General features: G+C 36.6%; 1 protein-coding gene across 2 annotated transcripts in view; it reads left to right on the top strand.

Annotated features, from left to right (window-relative positions):
• LOC149787822 (DNA helicase MCM9-like) overlaps window positions 1-24,606 on the top strand; it is a 198,334-nt gene that overhangs the window by 160,870 nt on the left and 12,858 nt on the right. For both annotated transcript variants that reach the window (XM_089974035.1, XM_089974037.1), the window contains one exon: window positions 20,557-20,656. In XM_089974035.1, the coding sequence (XP_089830161.1) occupies window positions 20,557-20,656 (100 nt within the window). The remainder of the gene's footprint in view (window positions 1-20,556; window positions 20,657-24,606) is intronic.

Below are 24,606 nucleotides of genomic sequence, written 5' to 3'. Positions count from 1 at the left end.
TATTTATTTGTTTACTTATTTATTTATTTGTAACCAGCTTCATAATTCATATCCTAATTCCATACGTGAACATGGTGATGATCAAATTAGTACTGCATAATTCCCCATTGATAGTGCATATAATAGTATCGTTCATCAGTATCAACACAAATCTTGGGGGTTGATTTATCGGACTAGATTTGGACAATAGCTTATATGAATCAAGATAATTCTGCCCAAAGTGCGGGCTGATTCGGTCCGCATTATCTAATAATAATAATAATGAGGACTTTGTATAGCGCCTAATCTTATGAAGCTCTAAGCACTTTACAACATTATACAACACCTATAAGATAAAAAAAACATAATGATATGATTACAAAAACAAACACCATGAAATTAGAAAACATTAAAAAAAAAACATGCTGAGAATATTTAAGGTAGGAAACAATATTAGGTCTTTAAGTTTGTTCTTGCAGTCGAAATAAGTGAGTTTTGAGAGCCCTCTTGAATATGATCACTGTGTCTTTGTGTCTGAGTTCAGTGGGCAATTCATTGCATGTTGCTGGTCCCTGGTATGCAAAAGAACGCTGTCCATATGACTTTGTTTTCATAGTGGGAATAATGAGTATATGATTGTCAGAAGAGGAGCGTAAGTATCTTGCTGGTGTGTACACATGGGTGATGTCAGATAGGTATGTTGGACTAGAGTCCGACAGTGAAACGTAGCACAGAGAACAAATTTTGTGTTTGATTCTGGATCGAATGGATAGCCAATGTAGGGTACAGAGCAGTGGGGAGGTGTGCTCTGATTGTGGTACTCCAAGTATGATCCGAGCAGCTGTGTTTTGAACTTTTTGAAGTTTCTGGAGCAGATATTGAGATGAACCAGACAGAATTGAGTTACAATAGTCCAGTCTTGAAAGTACTAATGAACACACAAGTGTTTTAGTGGCATGAACTGAAAGATATTTGTGAATTGAGCTGATGCATCTCAGCTCAAGATATGCAGCCTTGCATATGTTCATGACATGTTGGTGCAATGTGAGAGTACTGTCCAGAGTAACACCTAGGTTTCATACTGATTGTGTGAATTTAATGTTGGTGTTGCTGATATTTATTGTTTGAGGTAAAGGATATGAATGAGAAAGTTTTATCATCATTCATCTGCAGCTTGTTACATGTCATCCATGATTTCACATCAGAAATGCACCTGCCTACACCTTGGATGGCAGTATCAACTTCAGTTGGGTGGCTGGATTTGTATATTTGGGGTGTCATCATTGTACAATTGGTGAGACTGGATGATGATCTATGACACTTGAGATCAACTTGAGTGTACAGAATGAAAAGAACAGGTCTAAGAACAGACCCCTGTGGAACACCACAACATAGATCAACTGGTCTGGAGTGTATTCCATTTGCAGATACAATTTGTGTCCTGTTGACCAAGTAGGACTTGAACCACAGTAAGGCTGTATCATGAATGCCAAATACATGCTGGAGACGGTGAAGTAATATATCATGGTCTATTGTGTCAAATGCTGCAGACAAATCAAGGAGGGTGAGGATTGTAATCTTTCTGCTATCCAATGCAGAGAGAATGTCATTAACTACTTTTAGAAGAGTAGTTTCAGCACTGTGGCAAGGGCGATATGCAGATTGTACATTGCTAAAAAGACTATTTGAATTTAGATGAGATACAAGCTGGGATAGAACAACCTTTTCTAAGATTTTTGATATGAATGGGAGATTAGAAACTGGTCAGTAGTTCTTTAAATCATTATGGTCTAGTGTTGGTTTCTTCAGCAGAGGCTTTACAATGGCAGTTTTCAAAAATGATGGGAATTCCCTAGATGAGAGAGAGGTATTAATAACATCAGTTAGTGAAGGCAATACTGGATCTAAGCACTCAAGCAGCATTGATGTTGGAATTTGATCAAGTTCACATGACTTAGATGCACTGTTCATCAGGATTGTACGTACAAAATCCATAGAGACAGGTTCAAATGCTGCTAATGGTCGTATCCCAACTGTATGGTGACGACAAGTCAATTGAAATTTTGGTGTCAAGCCTATATCTAATGGTTTGTACTTTGTCATGGAAGAAATTTGTAAACATGTCCGGAAGGTGGACTGGAGAAAAGGTAGTTGGAAGTGGTGTAGATTTGTTCCTTGACATTAGCTTGTAAGTAATCTCGAAGAGCTCTTTGCAGCTGGAACTTTCCATGATCTTAGTAGTCTAGTTGGCTGATTTCGCTGCATGGACTATATTTGTGACATTCTTCTTAGCGGCTTCATAGATTTGCTTATGAATAGTGAGTCTGGTGGAAAGCCAAAGCCTCTCAGCTTTACGGCAGTCTCTTTTTCTCATTGCGAAGCTGGTCCCTAACACTGCTATACCATGGAGAACACTTTTGGATTGATACTCTGCACTTGGTAGCTGGGGCATGTTTGTCAAGCAATGAACGCAGGCAGTTATCGAGTTGTTCTGCTGTAGGAGGTAAGCAAGTTGTTAGGTTTTCTTGGATGTCGTGCATTAGTTTGGTTCTATTTATCATACGCAGGTTTCTCTTAGTAGCAGATAAAGGTGGAGGGTTAGGGACTGATACGTCAAGATGCCATATAATGCAGAGATGATCTGATGCAAGGTCCTGGGGTACCAGGGAGGATCGTAGAATGTTATCATCAGGTCTATGAAGAATCCAGTCTAAAATGTGACCATGTTTATGGGTGGGTTGGTTAACTGACTGTTTGAGGTTGAAAACATTAATGGAATCTATGAGTTTTGATGTATTTGGGTTTCCAGGACAGTCAAAGTGAAAGTTGAAATCTCCAAGAATAATCAGGTTGCCATGTATCGAATTTCCATAGTCCAGGAGATTCGGAAACTGCTCCAAAAAGAGAGAGTCAGCCAGCTTGTTTTTTCTTCTAGGAGGAGGGCAGTATAGGCAGAAAAAGGGACTGACCTTTTCTCCAGTGTGAGTGTGGTTTGGACTAGTTCAAATGATGTGTGGTCGAAACTGAATGTTGTGGTGTGGTTAAGACATTTGATCATGGAGATCTTTGTGATGACAACAATTCCACCTCTGCGAGAATTATGGGGGAACGACTTGATGGAGTAACCAGTGGGTGTTAAATCCACACACTCGGGCTCATCGCCTGATGTTTTTAGTCATGTTTCTGTCAGGAAAAAGACGTCAATATTCTGGTCGTTGATAAAATTAACTATTCTGCGCTTTTCCGGTGGTCCTACCAAATGGGCATTGAATAATGCAATACGTAGAGGTATCTCTTGGATAGTTGACACAAAGTTTGATGAATTAATAGGGATTTTAATTAGGTTATCTAAATTAACAGTTGAATTTTTTTAAAATTGTTGTGCCAAAATAAGGGAGATAACTGGAATTTGTCTTCCTGTTCTACGCCGGCCAGCTTTGAAATGTTTCTTTTTTTGCTTCTGTTTACATTTAGGTAATGATGAATGTAGTCCCAGTTTGTTTAGTCTAGAGCACAATGTAGTGTGGAGAGCCAAGGAGCGATCATTTAAAGCAATTATTGAGGGTCCATCGTAGCATACTTGGATTAACTTGCGAGTATCACGTGATGGCAGTTTGTTCAAAAACAGTGGAGCAAGACAGCTGAGAAAGTCTAATTGTTCTCATTTCCAAAACAAGGAGATGAAGAAACACGTAAGAATTTAATAGTCAATACATAATGAACACAATAACGTAGATGAAGACATGCAACAAGCACAGATATCATGAAAATGGCACTAAAAAACAGAACAGCTGCTTCAAGCCGGTTAAGTGATAGCAGCCATCTTGTCACATCAACTCTATATACTCTATGCTTTGTTGATTTACCTGTATAGGCTATCATTTGGCATTTCTGATAGGTAACATTGTCTTACAAATTGATATTGCAGCATCCACATTGTAAGTATGAATAATTCATATTTGACAATATTGTTTACTTTCAACACATACACAAACAATATGGAGAAAGATAATCTGAAGCTTTCATCCTTATTCATCAGCAGACTGATTTAATAAAGATTAACATCACTCGATGGAATGGTGAATGATGTTAGCAGAATGTTCCAGATATGTGGCAGGTTCTACCCCCCCCCCCCCCCCCCAGCGTATTGCTATTCCTCCACACAAAGCCCTAACAAACTTTATTCTAATTTGGACTATCCCATACATACAGTAATCGGCGCCAACTGGGTTTGGGACAGCTGCGAGACTGCAACTACTTATCGGCCACCTTATTGTTTACATCAACGTCCACTGTTGACAACAGACTTTCCTGGGCAAATAAGTCTGTTTAAATATTTGTTTCACTGATGTTCTGTTACAGTATCCGCACACAGAGATAGGTGACGTTTGACCATAAATATATGGTTCCCGCATACACAGGCAGGTGATGTTATCCATAAATATATGGCTTTTGCACTACCAGGGTTAAATATAACTCCTTAAATCTTGATACACACATTAGATTAGTAGGCCAGACGTGCCATTTGCTAATCAAAATTCTTCAGTTTCAGTATTTTTAACATTTTCGTCTGCTTGCCTATTTTCTAGGGCATAACTCAGAAACTTTTTAAGATATCTGTACAATTAGTATGCATATTAGAATTTATTGTTCAGATGTGTCTTTTGTTTCAGTTCTTCATTTTCAGTATTTTGACATTTTTATAAAAGGTAGAGCATATAATGTTAAGATATCTGTCCAGCTATCTGCCGGTAGCTTCTCGTGGGTCGGTGGTTCTTTCCGGGGTTTTCCCTGGTTCTTCCTCCACCATTAATACCGGCCGCCATGTATAGCCTATCTTGTGCTGAAAAATGGCGTTAAACCCCATAACAACAACAACAACAACTGTCCAGCTATCCACCTTTTGGTACATGTACATCTGTCTGTTGACTTTTTCATTTCTGCACAATAACTTTAGTTCAGCACCTACTGTCTTTATCAAACTTTGTTGATAATTTGCACTTAGGGTTAAAAAAAAGTCTATTGATTTTTGAGGTCAGAAAGGTCCAAGTTAAGGTCACTGTGACTGAAAGCATAAAAATGGTTTCTACACAATAACGTCGGTTCTGCATCATAGTGGATGGTTTGTACTAGGGGAAAGGATGAAGTCTGTTGATTTGCTTGTCAAATGGTCACTGTGATTAGGAAAAATGGTTTTAGGCTCAATAACGTCAGTTCTACATCACAGACCAGGTTTTAACTTTTGATGGCTTGCAATTGGAATAGGAGGCCATCTGATTTTTGGGTCCAAAAGTCAAAGTTCAGTATCACTTAGGAAAAAAATGAAAACCAGTTTGTGCACAAAAATTTCTATTCTTCACCAAGTTTGTGGAGGACTTATATTTTGGGTTAGAAAGTAGCCTGTTGATTTGGGAGTCAATGTCACTGTGACCAAATGATTTAAAGTGGCTTTTATTTATTGGACTAATGATGTAGATATGCTTTTTGCTGCCCAGAGTTCTCCAGTTGTAGTATTTTTAACACTTTCATCCATTTGTTCATCTGACCATCCATAATCCATACTTTCATTTCCTGAGCATAACTTCAACACTGTTCAAGATATTTCTACAAGTCTTAGCACACCAATTTTAATTGTGGTCCAGATGGGTCATTCACAATTCTTTGACTATCCATCTATTTATCCATTATACACACTTTTGTGTCAGGGGCAAAATTCCAAAACTGTTGGAGATCTCTCACAGGATTTTTTTTTAACACATTTAATATGCTAATATATGTGTACCTTCTGCTGTTCATAATTGTTCACTATTTGACATATTTTACATTTTATGTCCATCATTCGTGCACACTCATTTTCAGTGTGAAACTTATAAGCCTAACACTTCCTTGTTATCTTTGTAAATCTTTGAAATGTGAACTTATGATATAAGAAATCTTTGACAGTTCATGAACAGGTGGGTTTGAATCCTATCATTGAATTAGATCAGGTTGATTGTAAATCCTTGTGCAAGGCACTTTGTTCTGATTGCCTCAGCACTTAATAACTTGTGTTACTGTGCCTTAAAACATTAAAATGAAACCAAATGAATCCATCTGATACACGGTAATCATTAAAACTTGTCTATGAGGAGAAAGATTTTTGATGTGAGTAAGCACAGAATATTGTTTTTCTGATAGGAATATGAGGGATGGTTGGCTCAGATGTTTCATTAGACTGATTCTAATTTTTCTAATAGAGCAGTAGAGAGGGCGAACAGACTCTAACTGACACACTCTCTATTCACAAAAATAAACCTTCCTGGAAATCGTAAAAAAAAAATCGTAGCGAAAAGGGATTGTGGTGACTGAGTGCCAAGTAGTAGACTTCACCCTCTCTGCTGCTTTTAATTAAAAATTTTATCAAGACCGATTCGATATCATGACCGCGGGTCATGTAACTTTATTGTTATAAATCCATGCAGTAATAACTAAGCCTGACTAAATAAATTTTTCAACTTAATTATATCCATTTCACCGCTACACCAAGTCTGATGAATATTTCGCAACGTGTGCATATCAACTGCGTTAAACACAGCAAGAATATTGCAGTTTTCCTTGATCACTTTTGGTATTTGTGTATACCGCTGAGTAACATAAATCGCATTTGTGTTTTTATGCCTACCTCTAGAAAATATTCTAGCTGGATTTTATTGCTTATCCAGCATTACATCATCATGTACAACTAAATTATTAATAAATCCGTCAATATCATCTACAGAGGGTGCTTCATTAATGTCAGTGATAAATTCAATAACATCATCACCACGCTCATCCAGCAACTTTGCATTTTCATTAAAGTATTTCAATACATCATAACATCACAGATCATCAACTGATGGTGCAACTAAGTACAACTTATCCCATTTGAGCCACCTAATTATCAAATTAAGCAGCAGCTGCGTCTTACTAGATCCAGATGGACCCATAATTATCATTCTGACAGAATTTGGTAACGCAGCATGATGCTTGACCGGTTCTCATTTTCTTGTCACTGAAAAATCAATTACATCAGTATAATTATGATATGGATTTATATTGTGTGAAATGCAGAATGTGTACCCCGACAGGTGAACTAACAACTATTACAACAAAAAATAACGGGTCAGCAGTTACAGGTAAGTGTGAACGATGCGGTACAAAGAAATTTAAGTTTATTTCTAATCCAAACAGTATATAAAAAAAGAGGAGGTGATATTGCCGCCCAGTTAGCCAAACTACCCAGACATGATAACCAAGATCAACCAAACCCCAGTGAGTATCCAATAAATGCTCATGATGTAGCTTATAAAAGTAAATATCTGCAGCATAGGCACATAGCAGATGTGAAATTAATTCACACGCTAAATTCCATACAAAATAAATCTTTCAAAGAATCATTAGCTAATTGGTTGGTGAGATATGCAATGAAGGGTAAGCTTGTATTGGAAAACAGAGTTTCCTAAGCTGGTAATTAATCATCTGATTATTGAAAGGATGGAGTTGATTTATTATTCCCCAAGAGGATACTGGAAAGGTAGAGCAGCGATTAGTAAACTTGCTGAAGCAGCAGGTGTCAAATGTTCTACTGCTGAAAAATGGTTATCCCGACAGGCAATATGGCAAATTATCTACCACCACCTAAAACAATACAGTACGCATATTTTGATGTCAGCGTCCCTTATGAAGTTCATCAGGCTGATATTCTATTTTTACCACATGATACTATCAAAATTGGAAGACGCTGATTAACGTACAAATACGCGTTAACTGTTGTTGATGTTGCAAGTAGATATAAAGAAGCAGAGTCGTTATCAACAAAGACAGCTGCTTAAATAGCTTCTGTGTTTAAACAAATTTATCAACGAGTTGGTCTGCGATGGCCACAGCTGTTACAGGTTGATCCTGGCAAAGAATTTCAGGGCGCAGTATCATCGCTGATGAAGCAACGTAATGTCAAAATACGACTAGGACATACTGCAATTCACCTACATCAGGCAGTTGTTGAGTGATTTAATTGAACACTTGCTGACCGATGTTTTGGATATCAATACACGAAGGAAATCATTCAAGATACAAGATCTCGCGAGTGGGATGCAAGATTACCAAATGTAATAGCTGCGCTAAATAATGAAGTAACCTGAACAACCAACATGAAACCTATTAACATGATCACACGCACGCATATACCAGTACAACGACGTGATTTTTCAGTGCAGCTAGTGGTGGGTACTGTCACTGTAAGATATTTACATGAACCCGGTGAACTTGAAGGTGGTAAAAAAAGAGCGACTGATCCTATCTGGAGTATTACAACACACAAAATTTCCAGCATGGTAAGATCCACGGGTAGATCTGCAATCTACAGATTAGATCCAACTGCTCCTCAACATGGATTTACACATGAACAATTACAAGTAATTCCTGAAGACACGCAATTGCCACAGCGATCACTTAACTAGCGCCATTACGTTGATTACACTCGACAGATCAACATCACATTTTCACTGGTATGACCGCAACTACTATTTTTTCTATCTACAGTAAATTGTCTTGGATTATTACTCGAGTACTGCCACAACATTACACAATTACAGCTCGCGCAGTGATTATTCTGCTTCAGCGCTATGACAAATTCAACATCTAGATCAAAGTCGCATTTGTTTTTTTTGTCACTTTATTTATAACCGGCTAACGTTTTGCTTACTATATCGCTGTCAATAACATCATTGATGGTTTCTGTAACGTCTATGACAATTCTCCGTAGCTGAGATATTCTTCTGATTTTTGTTGTTGTTGTTGTTGTTGTAGGGTTTAATGCCATTTTTCAGCACATGATAGGCTATGTATGGCGGCCAGTATTAATGGTGGAGGAAGAATCTGGGAAACTCCCGGGTAGAACCACCGACCCACAAGAAGCTACTGGCAAGCTTTCTCACATACCCACACTGGCCGAATCCTAGATTTGAACCTACACAGACAGAGGTGAGATGGCAGTGATCCGTAACAGAGAGCACTTTAGACCACTCTGCCACAAGGGACCCCGATATTCTTAAGACTTGAGACACTGCGAGATAAACTAAATTTGACCAATCGACACGATCATCTACAATCCAAACTCGAGTATCAGAGATGGTTAACCCCTGAGATGAGTGAATTGTCATTGCGTTTTCTCGACTTACAAATATATTTCTCGCTGTTGCATCAGCAATTATAAAATCATATTCAGCATCATCTAGAATTAATCGTGCATAATATCGTTTATGATCATATGCTCCACCTTGACTAAACTTGCCAATTATTCTTCTACCGAGATCTTTTGCAGTTTTATCATCATCAGGTGGTGGTAACCAAACTTCAGTCTGCTTCCGATATGATATAATTGCCTCACTTACAGTCAACAATATTAATATTTTACAATCAAGCATATATCATAATAAAACTATTTGTGCCCAGTGTTTTTCTGAAAAGTTTTACCAAACCAATCATAATAGATCAGATGAAGACCTTTAGCTATTTCAAATGATACAATACAAACGAATCCGGTTAGATCAAAATCAGGTAGTGGTTCATTTATCGATATTCTTATCATCTCATTTGTGGGATGTCCAAATCGCTTAAAATATCCAGAACACTCCCCCAATCCAAGAAAACTTCCCAGATAACACACATCCATATCAACTGAGATAATGTCGTTGTGGTCATACGTGGTATTCCACAATCCACCGTGTCCGTATTCACAACAACTAAGCTGCATGTCTTTGAGAAATTCAAATCGTGTTGGCTTCCACAAATTTTTCTCTCTGGCAGTGTGGGCAGCAACTGAAGGAACTGTAAAACAATTATTTAATAATTGCTTAGTATTATCTGTTGAAAATTTCTGTGCAAGATTTTTCATTTCTTCATGAAGAGATTCTTTACGATATATTTTGCTGTTAGGACGTACAAATTGATCATATTTTTCATCATCTGAACTTTTAAATAACCATATTGACACAGGATCATTTTTACTTTTTTCATGAATAAAATCAAACATACCTCCTCTGTAAAATCTAACAGTTCAATCTCGTGAAAATATTGTGACTGCGCTGGTCCACACGTGCACATTATGATCAATAATTTCAATTTGAGCTCCTCTCAATTTATTCTTTGATTCATATAAAACCTCTCCGGTTAACGTTTTTACTATTATTGTAAATTTTAATTTATTTCCTAACTCTGCGACATCATTTATTGTAGCTCTGGTATCCTTAACTGATTCAGCCCATTTGTTTATTCACTCACGTTGTAGATTCGTTGACCCATTTCCACGCATTGCATTTGTAACATGTTCGATTACTCATTCGGCTACACAATTCCACTTGGAAAATCTCATTGGTGCAAGAATCATTAATGTTGGGTTTATCATTTAGCTGATAAATTCCATATATAATCGCTGTTTTAGGATATGCTCATTCGTAATATGGTCTGTCAGTACCAGTCAGCATTCCTGGCTTGGAATTTTTACTTAACACAGCAGTTTTTCCATTAGCAAGGACAGGGTCACATTTGTCACGGATAATCCACTCAGTGGAATCTATTTCTGCTTGCACATTAAACTTTATTCTGAAAAAATATTTCTGATCGTTGATATAATCGATAATTGTTTTTGCCCACGTATCGTTCATTGTAGCATCAATAACTTTGTCATTGCGTACAGTTTTGAATGTTGACATGTGAGATGCACCATCATCACAAAATTCTTTTATAGCATCCCTGATAATATTAATCAGATTAATAGTCAGATCAGTCAGAGTTCGCCTCTGCAAGTCAGGGGTTCTTCTGTCAAGATCGAATCTGGAAGTTTTCCAAAGCTCGATTGTAAATAATCTCTCAAACTCTTCCATATTATATTTCAGACAGGTCAAGTGGTTGATGGTAGGGTCTTCAACTCCTTGTAACAAATCCTGCTTAAATGAATTCTGCGGTCAACATTTGCAAAGCTTGTGTCGAGGAATTCTTGGTCCACAACCGTGTTTACGGTGTGGTGTTGGAGTTAGAGGAAAAACACAGTTGTGCGCACATTGTGCTGGTAAAAGATATAGAGTTAAAACGATATTACGATAAAAAAAAAACATAACAACCCTGTCATTGATAAGGTTATATGAACCCCTGAAGACTATATAGCCAGATTTGAAGATAAATTATAATTTAGACAAATAATATTATGTATAAATGAAAAAAAAAGATTTTCTCTGACATCTCACCATTAAAAATTATGAAGCATCTCGTGATGGTATAGTAAGACACTGTCAACGGAAAAAACCAGTTGGTGTAGTTGATAATGTTGGTTATCTTAGATTCACTGCTGGAGGAAAGAGGTATTACATTCATAGATTTATATTCGAGGTTTTCAACGGGGAGATCAAAGATGGTCTTGTGATTGATCATATTGACAGAAAAAAGAACAATAATTCTTTACAAAATCTTCAAGCTATCACACAGAGCTAGAATTCTGCAAGGGGGGATACTGGTAAATATGAAAGAATTTTTAGAAGAAGAGCAGTCAAATCAAGAAATATAGAGACTGGTAACGAAAAAATATTTCCATCAATGAGTAAGGCTGGTATTTTGACATCTGCATGTCTTCAGTACAAAAAGTCGCAAACAAAACATACAAATTGGTGTTATCAAACAAATGTGAACAGCGACTCTCATTTTGGTATGTTTAGATACAGGCAATGAAGAGAGATAACTCTACTGTGGATATGTGACGCGGTTGATAGAGTTATCGTTTCCTGTACTGATTAGCTGCCTCCTAGTTTCATTATCACATTCTTGAAAGTTGTATACACATTGCACCAAATCAGTAAGCCGCTTATCGGGGCTATTACAGTTTCTTGGTGTATCATAAATGTACATGATGGCTGAAATAGACTCAAAGGTAAATTATCATTCTTTCCTTGTTTAATAATAATAATAATAATAATGAGGACTTTGTATAGCAGCTCTAAGCACTTTACAACATTAGACAACACCTATTAGATAAAAAACGTATAATGATAGGATTACAAAAACAAACTCCATGAAATTAGAAAACATTAAAAAAAATGCTGAGAATATTTAAGGTAGGTAACATTATTAGATCTTTAAGTTTGTTCTTGCAGTCGAAATAAGTGAGTTTTGAGAGCCCTCTTGAATATGATCACTGTGTCTTTGTGTCTAAGTTCAGTGGGCAATTCATTCCACATTGCTGGGCCCTGGTATGCAAAAGAACGCTGTCCATATGACTTTGTTTTCATAGTGGGAATAATGAGTATACGATTGTCAGAAGAGAAGCGTAAGTATCTTGCTGGTGTGTACACATGGGTGAGGTCAGATAGGTATGTTGGACTAGAGTCCGACAGTGAAACGTAGCACAGAGAACAAATTTTGTGTTTGATTCTGGATCGAATAGATGGCCAGTTTAGGGTACAGAGCAGTGGGGAGGTGTGCTCTGATTGTGGTACTCCAAGTATGATCCGAGCAGCTGTGTTTTGAACTTTTTGAAGTTTCTGGAGCAGATATTGAGATGAACCAGACAGAATTGAGTTACAATAGTCCAGTCTTGAAAGTACTAATGAACACACAAGTGTTTTAGTGGCATGAACTGAAAGATATTTGTGAATTGAGCTGATGCATCTCGGCTCAAGATATGCAGCCTTGCATATATTCATGACATGTTGGTGCAATGTGAGGGTACTGTCCAGAGTAACACCTAGGTTTCATACTAATTGTGTGAATTTAATGTTGGTGTTGCTGATATTTATTGTTTGAGGTAAAGGATGTGAATGAGAAAGTCTTTGTGTTGTGATCAGAATGGCCTCAGCTTTATCATCATTCATCTGCAGCTTGTTACATGTCATCCATGATTTCACATCAGAAATGCACCTCTCTACACCTTGGATGGTAGCATCAACATCAGTTGGGTGGCTAGATTTGTATATTTGGGTGTCATCAGCGTACACTGAGACACTAGATGATGATCTATGACATTTGAGAGTGACTGAGTGTACAGAATGAAGAGAACAGGTCTAAGAACAGACCCCTGTGGAACAACACAACATAGATCAACTGGGCTGGAGTGTATTCCATTTGCAGATATAATTTGTGTCCTGTTGACCAAGTAGGACTTGAACCACAGTAAGGCTGTATCTTGAATGCCAATTACATGCTGGAGACGGTGAAGTAATTTATCATGGTCTATTGTGTCAAATGCTGCAGACAAATCAAGGAGGGTGAGGACTGTAATCTTTCTGCTATCCAATGCAGAGAGAATGTCATTAACTACTTTTATAAGAGTAGTTTCAGTACTGTGGCAAGAGCGATATGCAGATTGTACATTGCTAAAAAGATTGTTTGAATTTAGATGAGATACAAGCTGGGATAGAACAAACTTTTCTTAGATTTTTGATATGAATGGGAGATTAGAAACTGGTCGGTAGTTCTTTAAATCATTATGGTCTAGTGTTGGTTTCTTCAGCAGAGGCTTTACAATGGCAGTTTTGAAAAATGTTGGGAATTCCCCAGATGAGAGAGAGGTATTAATAACATCAGTTAGTGAAGGCAATACTGGATCTAAGCACTCAAGCAGCATTGATGTTGGAATTTGATCAAGTTCACATGACTTAGATGCACTCTTCATCAGGATTGTACGTACGAAATCCATAGAGACAGGTTCAAATGTTGCTAACGGTTGCTGCTCAATTCTGTATCCCAACTGTCTGGTGATGATGAGTCAATTGAAATTTTGGTGTCAAGCTTATCTCTGATGGTTTGTATTTTGTCACAGTAGAAATTTGCAAACATGTCTGGAAGGTTGACTGTAGAGAAGGTAGTTGGAAGTGGTTTAGATTTGTTCCTTTAGTCAGTATCTTTATTTTTTCTCTGTCCTTGATTTGAGAATACCTCTGCAAGAAATATTTTTGTGTGGTAACGGTTAACACGGAAGTAAAATAACTACGGTCTATCTGGTATCAGTTCTATTTCAAGCCCTAACAGTTATCTCCGATTACTTCCTGTAGATTTTTATCAAGGACTGTCAGTATGGGCAGGTGTTATTGATTATTAAAGATAAATAATATTTTTTTTCGCAGACAATATATTTATTTTACTGAATCCGTCTGGTTTTCTGGTTCATCTACATTTTTTCTGCGATTATAATTAAGAAAAATTAAGAATATAAATAACAAATAAGTCACGCCTATCGCATGAGCTATCTTTGAAAATCCAAGTATCAGTCAGCTTATATACTATAGGACCCGTTTTCTTATTGGGGCTCTGCCCCATCAAAACTCAACAGATAAACACATCTTCCCGCCCTGTTAACATGTGGCAGTTGCCTTTTGCATTCTCCAGGGGTTGTTTTTTGGGGAGGGTGTGCAAAATCTTTTGAGCATAGAAAATGACCCCATGTCCATCTGTACCGTTGTGCTGTCCTTACTGTAAATACCTTACAGTAAATACTATGTGTTGTGCCATCCTTACTGTAAATAGAGTAAATACTATACATGTGTTATGCTGTCCTTACTGTAAATACTGTAAATACAGCGCTGTAAATATGCTGCTATATGTACTGTGCTGTCCATAGAATTAAGTTAATTAAGATTGTATGTTGTGCCGTCCTTAGAATTAAGTTAATTAAGATTGTATGTTGTGCCGTCCTTAGAATTACATTAATTAAGATTGTATATTGTGCCATCCTTAGAATAAAGTTTGTAAATACTGTAAATATTGTAAATACAATGCTGTAAGTATGTTGTCAAAAAAAGGGTCAGCAATGACCCCAATTTTTCTTTTAAATATATATTATATACTGTTTAATGAATTACGAAAATGTCAGTGATATTATTTCTGCTATTAAAAAATTAGAAAGTGACGGCATAAATATACCTGATGAACTAAATCACGAAAAAATGATTTCTGATTTTTAGACATTGCAAGAATGAAAGGAGGAGGGAGGGTATACTTTACCACTGGAATACAGATTCGTAAAGAAAATTCAGATGGCAATGTTTCAATCATTAGCCATATTAAAAGAAAATGAGGTGAGGGAATTTGCTTCTCTCTCTCTCGCAGTAGAAAAAATAAAATCAGAACTATCTCGTGAATACGAAGCAAAAAAGACAATTAATACTCGTGTGAGACAACTAAGAAGGATTATGTCAGAAACTGTTAGTGGTAATGAAAATGAAAGTTGGACTCATTTGTGGAAATGAAAATGAAAGTATGTCAGATCTGAGTCTCTCTGTCACTGATTTATGTCCATTTGTCAGGGAAAAAAAATATCCACCATGACTGTCAAGGACAAGGAGGATAATTATTTTTTATTGCTGTTTTTAATGTGTCAGTGACAATTTCAAAGTATGTGCTATTCCCTTGATAAAAACACCACAAGGAATCATAGATTTGAAAATCGTAGATTTTTCACGATTCAAAATCTTTAAGATTTCACATATAAATTCAGACTCAGTGTTTCATTTCTTAGGTCAATCAAGTTGCCGGACTGGTCAGTTAGTTTGAAATTTATTTGAGATAAATGCGGATTATGACATTGTAGATAGACGGGATTGACTGGCTCTTGCACAATGAGAGATCCAGGTGCGACTTGTGGGGTAAAAGTATATAAGATATATCCTTGCTGTGCCTGCTCTGATATTTTTGTGTTTGTCTGATAGCTTCCATCAATTACATCACAGACGAGGTTGACTGCGATCACTGAGGTTATATTTGCGATTTCCGGAGAGATGTGGCGGCCTGTCCCCTGTGGGTCATTATTGTACCAGAGAATGTTATCCTGGGAGGGGGTATTCTTTTTTTGCTCGGCTAGTATTTTAGGGAAAAACTCATCAATGATATCATTGACGGATTTTCTTAACTCGGGTGCGTTATACCCAAAAATTTACAATTTGGTAGATCAGCTTCTGTTATCAAATGTGCATTTAAAAATCTTTTATTTATGGAGATTTTCGTTGTCAGTGTAATCAGTTGTTGCCTGAATTACTCGCTGGTTAATATATTCCAAGTCGGATGCAAGTTGATTTAATATTTCTACTTGTTTAATGATTTTGCAGCATGAACTTGCTATATCAAGAAGTTGTTCTTGGAAAAACTTTGCCATAGTTTTTCTCGTTGTGTTTTATGTTCTTGATTAATAACTCTGAAATATCTAGCAATTTCATCTAGGCGAATAAATATAAATTCAGTTCCATCATGTTTGTCAAAATACCAAATTACAGCAGTCTTATTATTAAATTGAATCCCGCTAACCCGAATTGTATTTGTTATTTTAAGTAAACGATCTTTGTAAGATGGGTTAACTTCGTAGTATGATTGTTTATCCATGGTAAAATCAGCCGGTTTTGGTTCAGGTAACAGCGTAGGGATCAATCGCGTATGATACCCAGTGAGTTCCAGGTCCAGTGCTGTTATCGAGATTAATACCGGTTTCTGGATTATTTGGATGTTTTGGTAATTGATCTCGCATAAAAACACCAAATTTTTTTATTTTTAATTGCTCAGCAGCATCAGGTAAATCAAAATTTGACATCGATGTAAAACCCCATTGTGGGTTCAACGCAGTGTTCCTGGAAGTCTCAGACCTTTTCCTAGATAAGTTCCTGGAAGTCTCAGACCTTTTCTTGGATAAGTTCCTGGAAGTCTCAGACCTTTTCCTGTTGCTTTTTTTAATGCCATTCCAGCAGTGAATCCAATAGTACCTAACATGGCCACCTTTGCAACAGCTGGGGCAGCAGCAGCTATCGGCGCTGGTATTGCTGCGAGAAGTGGGAATATACCGCCTGTCTTGTATTTCTAAATAACGTGGATTAAAGATTTTCCACTGGTGCATCAACGACTCTCATTCTACCACTTCCACCTTCAAGTAACATTGCTTTGTCACTGAGTATAACTGCGATTGCTCTGTAATTAACACCACCACCTGTATTCATGCTGGCTCTGAAGTGTATATCAACGACAGATTGTTTTGATAAATCAAGATGCTCCAGCGAAAAGTAATAAATCAGATACAGATTTCTAAAATCTGTGATATTTATAACCCAGTATCTACGTTTTGATCACGTCCCATAAACGTCATTAACCGATGGTATACATGCGCTATATGATTGTTTTCAAAATTCAGTAGTATGTTTTCTATTGGTTCTTCTTGTCCGTTTATCCCTAAAGAAACCTCGGTAACACCTAGTTTGTTGAATGTCATATGACTACTTTCTTGTGAGTTTAATCGATTATAGTTCTGAAAAGCAACAAATATATGTCGTGGTACAAAAACACTTTGCTGTGATGCTATGTGCCATGTAAATTGACTGTTAATATCAGTTTGTATACTGTGGTTGTTGTCAACCACGACAACAGAGACTTACCACCTGTGTCCATAAAAGATAATAGTCGCTGTTCTTCTGCGATCATTTGAGTCATTACCGGCATCCATAATGAAAGTTTTGTTAGCATTACTTTACCAGCATCACCAGCAGGTCTCCAGATAGCATTGTTGTTGGTATCCTTTCTCACAAGAGCAACTGTGTGTGTAGCTCCAAAGAATAACTTCTCTAACATTTCTGCAAAAATCCAGAGATATGCGACAGTGGAATTGCGCATGAAAACTTTCTACGACCTCCCTCCAACATTGATCGACGTGTTGTAAATCCTAGGTTAAATTCTGGATCACTATCATGAACTGCCAGCCACACATCAGCGTCAGCAATGTCGGCAAAGTTTCTTAGCTGTCTTATATTATACGGTCTGCTGTCTGGGTAATTAGAATTGTCTTTCATAAACATCATTGTGGGACCTGCTGATTTTGTATAATCATTAGAGTGTCTTGCTAATCCTATTATTGTTGTAGCAACGTCAACATCTTGCTGAATCATCTCGATATTTTTTCCATCGATCATATAGGTGGTGCTATCAAACAATGCCATGATGCCATTGTTGACAAAACCAACTCGTACTCCATCTGCATACACAGTATCATCTGTTTTTATAATTTCACCTACCCCAATAAAAGCCTCAGTGGGTAAAAAGTATCTACTTGTATAATGGACTTGCAGTTCAATTCTTCCATGCTGATTTGGTTGTCGTGTGTCATAAGAATAAAATTGATAATCACGCACAGACTCATCTTTAAGGACAGGTGCTTCTATGTCAGTTGCTGTGTCGGATATGCGCTTAAACATTTTTATTATAATTATTTTCGTCTAACACGAGGATTACCCTTTTTGGGAAACTCCGCTTCCTGATATTAAACTTGAAATATTATGCCCTGCTTCACTGGGTCCTTGATCTGCTAGCGATGCCAGTTTCTGATTTGCAGCTTGATTTATTATTTTGCTGACATTTGCAGGCATAACTTCAGTGCTTGGTAATTTCACTGATTGTGGTCTGACCACTTGCTGTCTGCGTATTAATCATGCTAGTCTTTCTTTGATGGCTGAGAATGCTTTACCGGCAATGTTGACGATTGCACCAGGAGCTTTTTCATTAACAACATCAATAGCCTTCATTGATAATTGTTTTGCAACAGGTGCTACTTTTGGAGCTAACCTTCTGAATGATCCCTGAACAACATCACCAAGTCCATCTCCGTAAATCGCTCTGTAGGTTGGTAATCGTGAGTTTATTGCTTTGACCATTACAGGTCCACGCTGACTATTGTGTATGATCATCTTATTTTACTTGCCATTTATCTGATCATTGTGACAACTAGTCACTGTAATCATCAACGAGTTCATCAATAAGTTCTTGGTAAACATTAATATCCATGATACCACCTGTGAATAATCGCTGACAAATATCAGCTGCTTCATTAATTTTTCCAGAGAATTATTACCAGCACATTTTCCTCCTTTGAGAACTTCTAGTCATCCTACGTCATCAAGGATATTGTTTAGGACAAGTAACAAAACCACTTCCAGTAAAACCACTTCCAGTTGCTCCTTATTCATCACTTGTTTCCATGCTTTTCTTAAATAGTCTTAAGGGTGATCTTTCTACTTTTGCTTTTTTAAGTTCTGACATCAACTTTTGCTGCGGTGAAGAAGATTGTTGTTGTTCTATCTGTTGCTGCGGTGGAGAAAGTTGATAGGAAGGCTCTCGCACAGGAGGTTGTGGCGGTGGCGAATAGGGAGGTGGTGGCTGTTGAGGTTGTGATTTGTATTGTTTTACTTCTTCATTATAAAGTCTTTATATTTCTTTCATAAAACTCGTAAATTTTGGATCATCATTTCTGGCTTGTTTTTTGTTGAAATATACACGATATATCCATCTGATGAAAGTATCATTGTTTACGGCAGCATACATTGGTTTTCAAATTTTGTCTTTTTGAGCTATGCTTTTCAATGTTAATAGCAGGTAAATATTTTTCTTCAGTTTCTTTAAGTTGCTTAATAACACCTTCGTTAAATTTTGCTATCAGTTCAATGTTTTCTTTTATTGGTTTAGGTTCAGGTGCAAGTTCTTTTTTCATGTCGGTGACTTCAGTACGAATTTTGCCAATACCTTCAAGTATTTCTTCATGGACAGGTGGAGGTTGAGCTGCAGCTATTTCAGTTGGAAGATCTCGTAAAATCTTTTTTGTTTTCTTAGTTCTCGCTGCTATTTTTTCAGTTTGCTCAGCGGTTTGTTTTACTGGCGCAAGTAGACCTTCAGGAGCCACTACGACTTTTTCATTAACTGTTATGATAGGCTTAAATAATTGTTCTGTGCCTGTAACGAATTCAACTTGTGCTTCTTGCCGTTCTTGTAGGTTTTTTCTGAAAGAATCTCTCACAGGGAGAAATTTTTTAATTGCTTCTAGTCGCTCTTGAGCTAACCGGGCAGTATAAGATTCCAGATGAACCATTATTTGATATAACAATTTTTAATTATTAGCAGCAGAGAGGGTTTAGTCTCCTACTCAGCACTCAGTCACCGCAATCCCTTTTTGCTACAATTTTTTTTACGATTTCCAGGAAGGCTTATTTTTGCGAATAGAGAGTGAGTCAATTAGAGTCTGTTCGCCCTCTCTGCTTCTAATAGAGAGCTGTTTTTTTTGGTGAGATTCTTTTTTGTTCAAGATTCTTGCTTTTAGCTTGAAATTGAAATCAGTAATTCCATATTTAATTTGGTGACATACAATGTGTCTAAATAGCTAAGAAGAAGCATATTAATAATTGATTTTCTTGAAAATTTTGTTTCTTATTTGTTTGGTGATTCAGGCCTAAAATCTGTTGCTATATTCTCTATTATGAAGTCAAGTGCATGTTTTATGTTTATAACACTATCCAGAGCTAGTATAACTACTGAATGTGCCTTTATTGTAGTGGCTCATTTTAATATTTACAGTGACCATAATAGTGCTTTTCAAAACCTATTTTCACATGAAATAAACAGCAATCAACGAGGTTAACATATACTGCATGTGTTTGTGATTGTGTCACTTGATACTTAATCTTTTAGTGCACTAAAGAATGAATTGTGCTAGAATATATATATATATATATATATATATATATATAGACAGACACACACACTCTTTCAATTTTATAGGAGAGATGAATACCAAGGGTCTTTGGAGTATGGAAAAGATGCAGGCCTACATTGCCCTAATAAAGACAATAAACCCCAAGCTGTCTGATGGTGCCACTGTGTGAGTTCCCAGTTAGAGTACAATCAGTCGTTACCATTCCATGTCAATCTGCTGAGACATTCACTGCTTATGTCAGAATAAAAATGATTAAAAGAAAGTTGTCAATTTTAAATTCAGATGCCTGGATATTCCTATTTTATGCTTATAGATTTCTTTATCAGATACAGTACCCAATCATAATGTTAGTAATATGTTAATGTGCTTGATATGTTAAATATAGAATAATATGCTAACATGTTAGCCTCTTTCAGGAGGCTTTGCAAAGACAGAATTTACTTGGTGCCTTTTCATCACTTGAGCAATTCTTTGGTTTCTTTCTTACATATGGGAAGTATACTCAAGCTGTTTTAGTTTCTATTTCTCTTACATCCACTGTCTTAAAAATCCAGCCATCCAAAGCTAAATATGCGCTTGTGGGCATGTTTTGATGCACATAACTGCAACAGCATCATCTGCTTGCAAGGTTGAAGTTAAACTAGAGTGGTAATCCCCTTTGATAGCAGGCTTGGCATCAGGTTCTGTCATTTGTCAGTGCTAATTCAGTGCTTGGAAGCTTCTTCTGGTGCTAAAAAGAAGTGTTGATATAAGGTCTGACACAAGGTAATTTGTCCAGTTTACCGTCTGTCAGACCAGTTTGAGAAAATTTCTGGCATAATGAATCCAATGTATCCCTAATCCAATAATGGCATAGCTTACACTTTCTGAGTTCTGATTAAGTGATCACTATTCAGCATGTATATTACCATGTATAAAGTTGAATAGTATTGAATAAGTGCATGATTGACTGCCTTCCACATCATTGCACTTACATGCTTATTTGATTGTGGTATCTGAGGAAACAATATGCTCTAATTGTCTTCCATGACCCAGTATGCTGCAAGAAGATATGGGAAAAATTGAATTTCTCATCATGAGTATATACAAGTTCAGCTTTTCCACATCTAAAATTAGTTGACTGCTGATGGGGAGTAAAAGTGGTGTTGAAAATTTGAGAGGTGTGCAGAAGTCATGATTTCCAGTAAAACTCACAAAAGCAATAGTTTTTGTTCATTTTTTAAAATAATTTATATATTAGAATTACCATTTTGTGATGTAGTACATGATTTTAATTAATTTTTGTAATTTGTATTCACTGTGTGTTAACTGTATGGAGTTTTAAAAAACAAATTGTGTGTGATTTGTAGAACGCAAATTGTGTAGGATCTATACAGAGATGTTTACATACATTGACAATTAGTAATACACCTCTCATTAACTCGCACAGAATGGGGTCCACAAACATAGACTGCACTACAAGCGAGGCACGAGTTATCGAGGGACCTCCAAAAATTGGAAAAATCGCTTTGACATCGAGAAAACCATGGGGGGGGGGGGGGATGGAGTGGCATTAGGGAACTGGGCAGTTTATTGACTGAATCCTCATTTTACAATCACATCAATAATAATTTTTATTAACGCGCTTTTTCTAATGAAGTTGTTCATTATTCTGTTTAAATAACATTTATTTTCAAAATATCCAACGCATGAAAGATCATTCAACTGGTTTCAACAACCATCATGTGTACACAAAAAAAGGTTTGTACTACGTCACTGCTTTTTGTTTTCTTGATGAGTCTGGTTCCCGCACTGGTGTTTAATATAATCCTGCCAAATCGGGAGTCCCAAGAGCAGGGAACTAGACTAACTGTTGATACACCACCAAACAAGATTCTTTTTTTTCAAAAACACACAAAATTTATTTCGTGTGACAATCGTCTGCGTTGAAACTCAATTTTTGTATTGTTCAATTAGTACAGTATTGATGTCGTGATTTCGTTGGAAGTAAAAATGAAACTTATCATCCTTGAGGATATCTCTAAGTGCCAGTTCAAGAATTCTCTGAAACTTGCTTGCCCACAATGGAACGTATCTGAAATCAAGCTCTTTATTTTACATAGTATTCATTTCGCTTGGCTGCCTTGTTATCTTTGATCAGAGTTATGAAAGAGTCGGTTTATTTAAGGTAGTTTATGTAACGTACACAATAACATTTATAAGTGTTCGATTGATCAAATGAAGTGAGTTCACCTGACATATGACCGGGACCGCTAGATTTTAAGTTTGTTGATTTTCGTGCCTTTTAACTTTTCTTTTGTTCCACCTCCTTTTTTTGATTCAAAAGACATAATGTGATAATACAAAGGAGGTCAGCTTTTAATTCATTGCAACAATACAACAAATACTTCCAGATATCAGTTATCAAAACACTGTTGGCACTTTATTAGGTTCTCAGAGAAACGCTCGTGGACATAGCTGTTATGGTAGATTGACACATTTCACGTTTAATTTAATGAGGACACACTGTATTTATGACTATTATACTTAAAAGGAACTAAAAGATAGAACTAGAACACAAATTTCAATTGATAAAAAAATTATTGAATTTGTATTTATTAAAGTACTGCCTTCACTCGGCGTAAGTTGACATTTTCATTGATCAAAATTTCCTTACATGTCATTAATTGCGATGTACTAGGAATGTCGTTTGGAAAGAAAATGTAAAAAAATTATATGACCTATTTTTAAATTTCGTATTTCATAGTGTTTAAAATTTCCAGGTCCTATCAAAGTTTCTGTTACCAATTTTGATTGAGATTTTCTTCAAGTTTGACAATGAGGGATCAATTTTTGGGGTATTTTCTGGTTTAAAAAATGGGATCCACGTCTGATCCCACGTTATAAGTGGGTTCGCGAGTTATCAGGGCACAAGTTAGCGAGGGAGTGGTGTAATCATAATAATGAGACTTAAAATGGTGCCTATGGCATAGTTTCTCAGTGACTGATGGGATATGGTAGTTTTGAGAATAATTCCCATTGGTTGCGTGAGGTCACATGAATATGCTTAGTTTGTCAAAAATCAATAGAGTATGTTGTCATGTGGGCTTTACTGCAAAATGCAGTTGCAATATATGGTGTATTTAATGAGGAAGTTAAGCTTTCAGTTTCATTCTGATTTCTGGAGTCATTCACAATTTTAGTGCTCCTGATTTAAGTCTGCAGATGTGTTTTATGTGTATATTTTTCAAAAGGAAAAATATTTGTTTGAACTGGACATTGGTGATAGAAAGTGCTCATTATTCGGCAAATGATATTATTCTGGAACTGTTATAAATTATTCAGAAGAATTCTGGACAACACCATCTTGACAATGTCACAGTTCATGGAGAAATAGTACATTTCTGGTGTTGAATATTTTTTATTTGTTTAGGACTTTCATAGACCTTTAATAATTAAATTGTTTGTTAAATTTTACAAAAGATTTTGGTTTTGCTTCTTTTCTATTACTTAAGTTTGTGACCACAGAGTTGTAACAATTATTTGAACAAATGAAAATGCATATTGATATATAGGTACATTTCACTTCATATCTGTGTCTGAAAATATATAATAGAAAATAGATAATACAGTTGCTGCATCACTAATTATAGTTAGAGGACCAGTCACAGTAAATCCAGGACTTACACTAACCTGGACTCACTGGTCAAGGACCATTGGGTCCTAGGCCTTATTTTCATCCCTTGCTCTCTATCACAGTTTTGCAAATACAGAATTCACTTGTGCCCTTTATCAGCTGAGGAATTCTTCTGAATTTTCTTACTTGGAGAAGTATGTTCCATCTAGTTTATTTTTCTATCTCTTGCTCATCATAGATGAGTATTTGCACTTCAGAGGTTTAACTTCATCAGACAATGAACTTACCAGTACTTTCCTAATTACTCTGGTCCATAGTACTTATAATTCCTCTTATTACTCAGCCTGCATAAATTGTACAACATGGATATCAAGCCACACATGCAGTGTGTCTATTCTAGTCGGGGAGACATACGGCTGATAGTGACTGCCAAGTATCTGACTCAGGCAAATGAGTTATGAAGTGTGTTATCAACAATGTGGATGCCATCAGTCTTGCC

This window comes from Sinohyriopsis cumingii, chromosome 11 (genome assembly GCF_028554795.1).
Source record: "Sinohyriopsis cumingii isolate HCF-2022 chromosome 11, ASM2855479v2, whole genome shotgun sequence".
NCBI lineage: Eukaryota > Metazoa > Mollusca > Bivalvia > Unionida > Unionidae > Sinohyriopsis > Sinohyriopsis cumingii.
The sequence above is the reverse complement of the archived record's forward strand: the minus strand, read 5'-3'. Positions and strand labels throughout refer to the sequence as shown.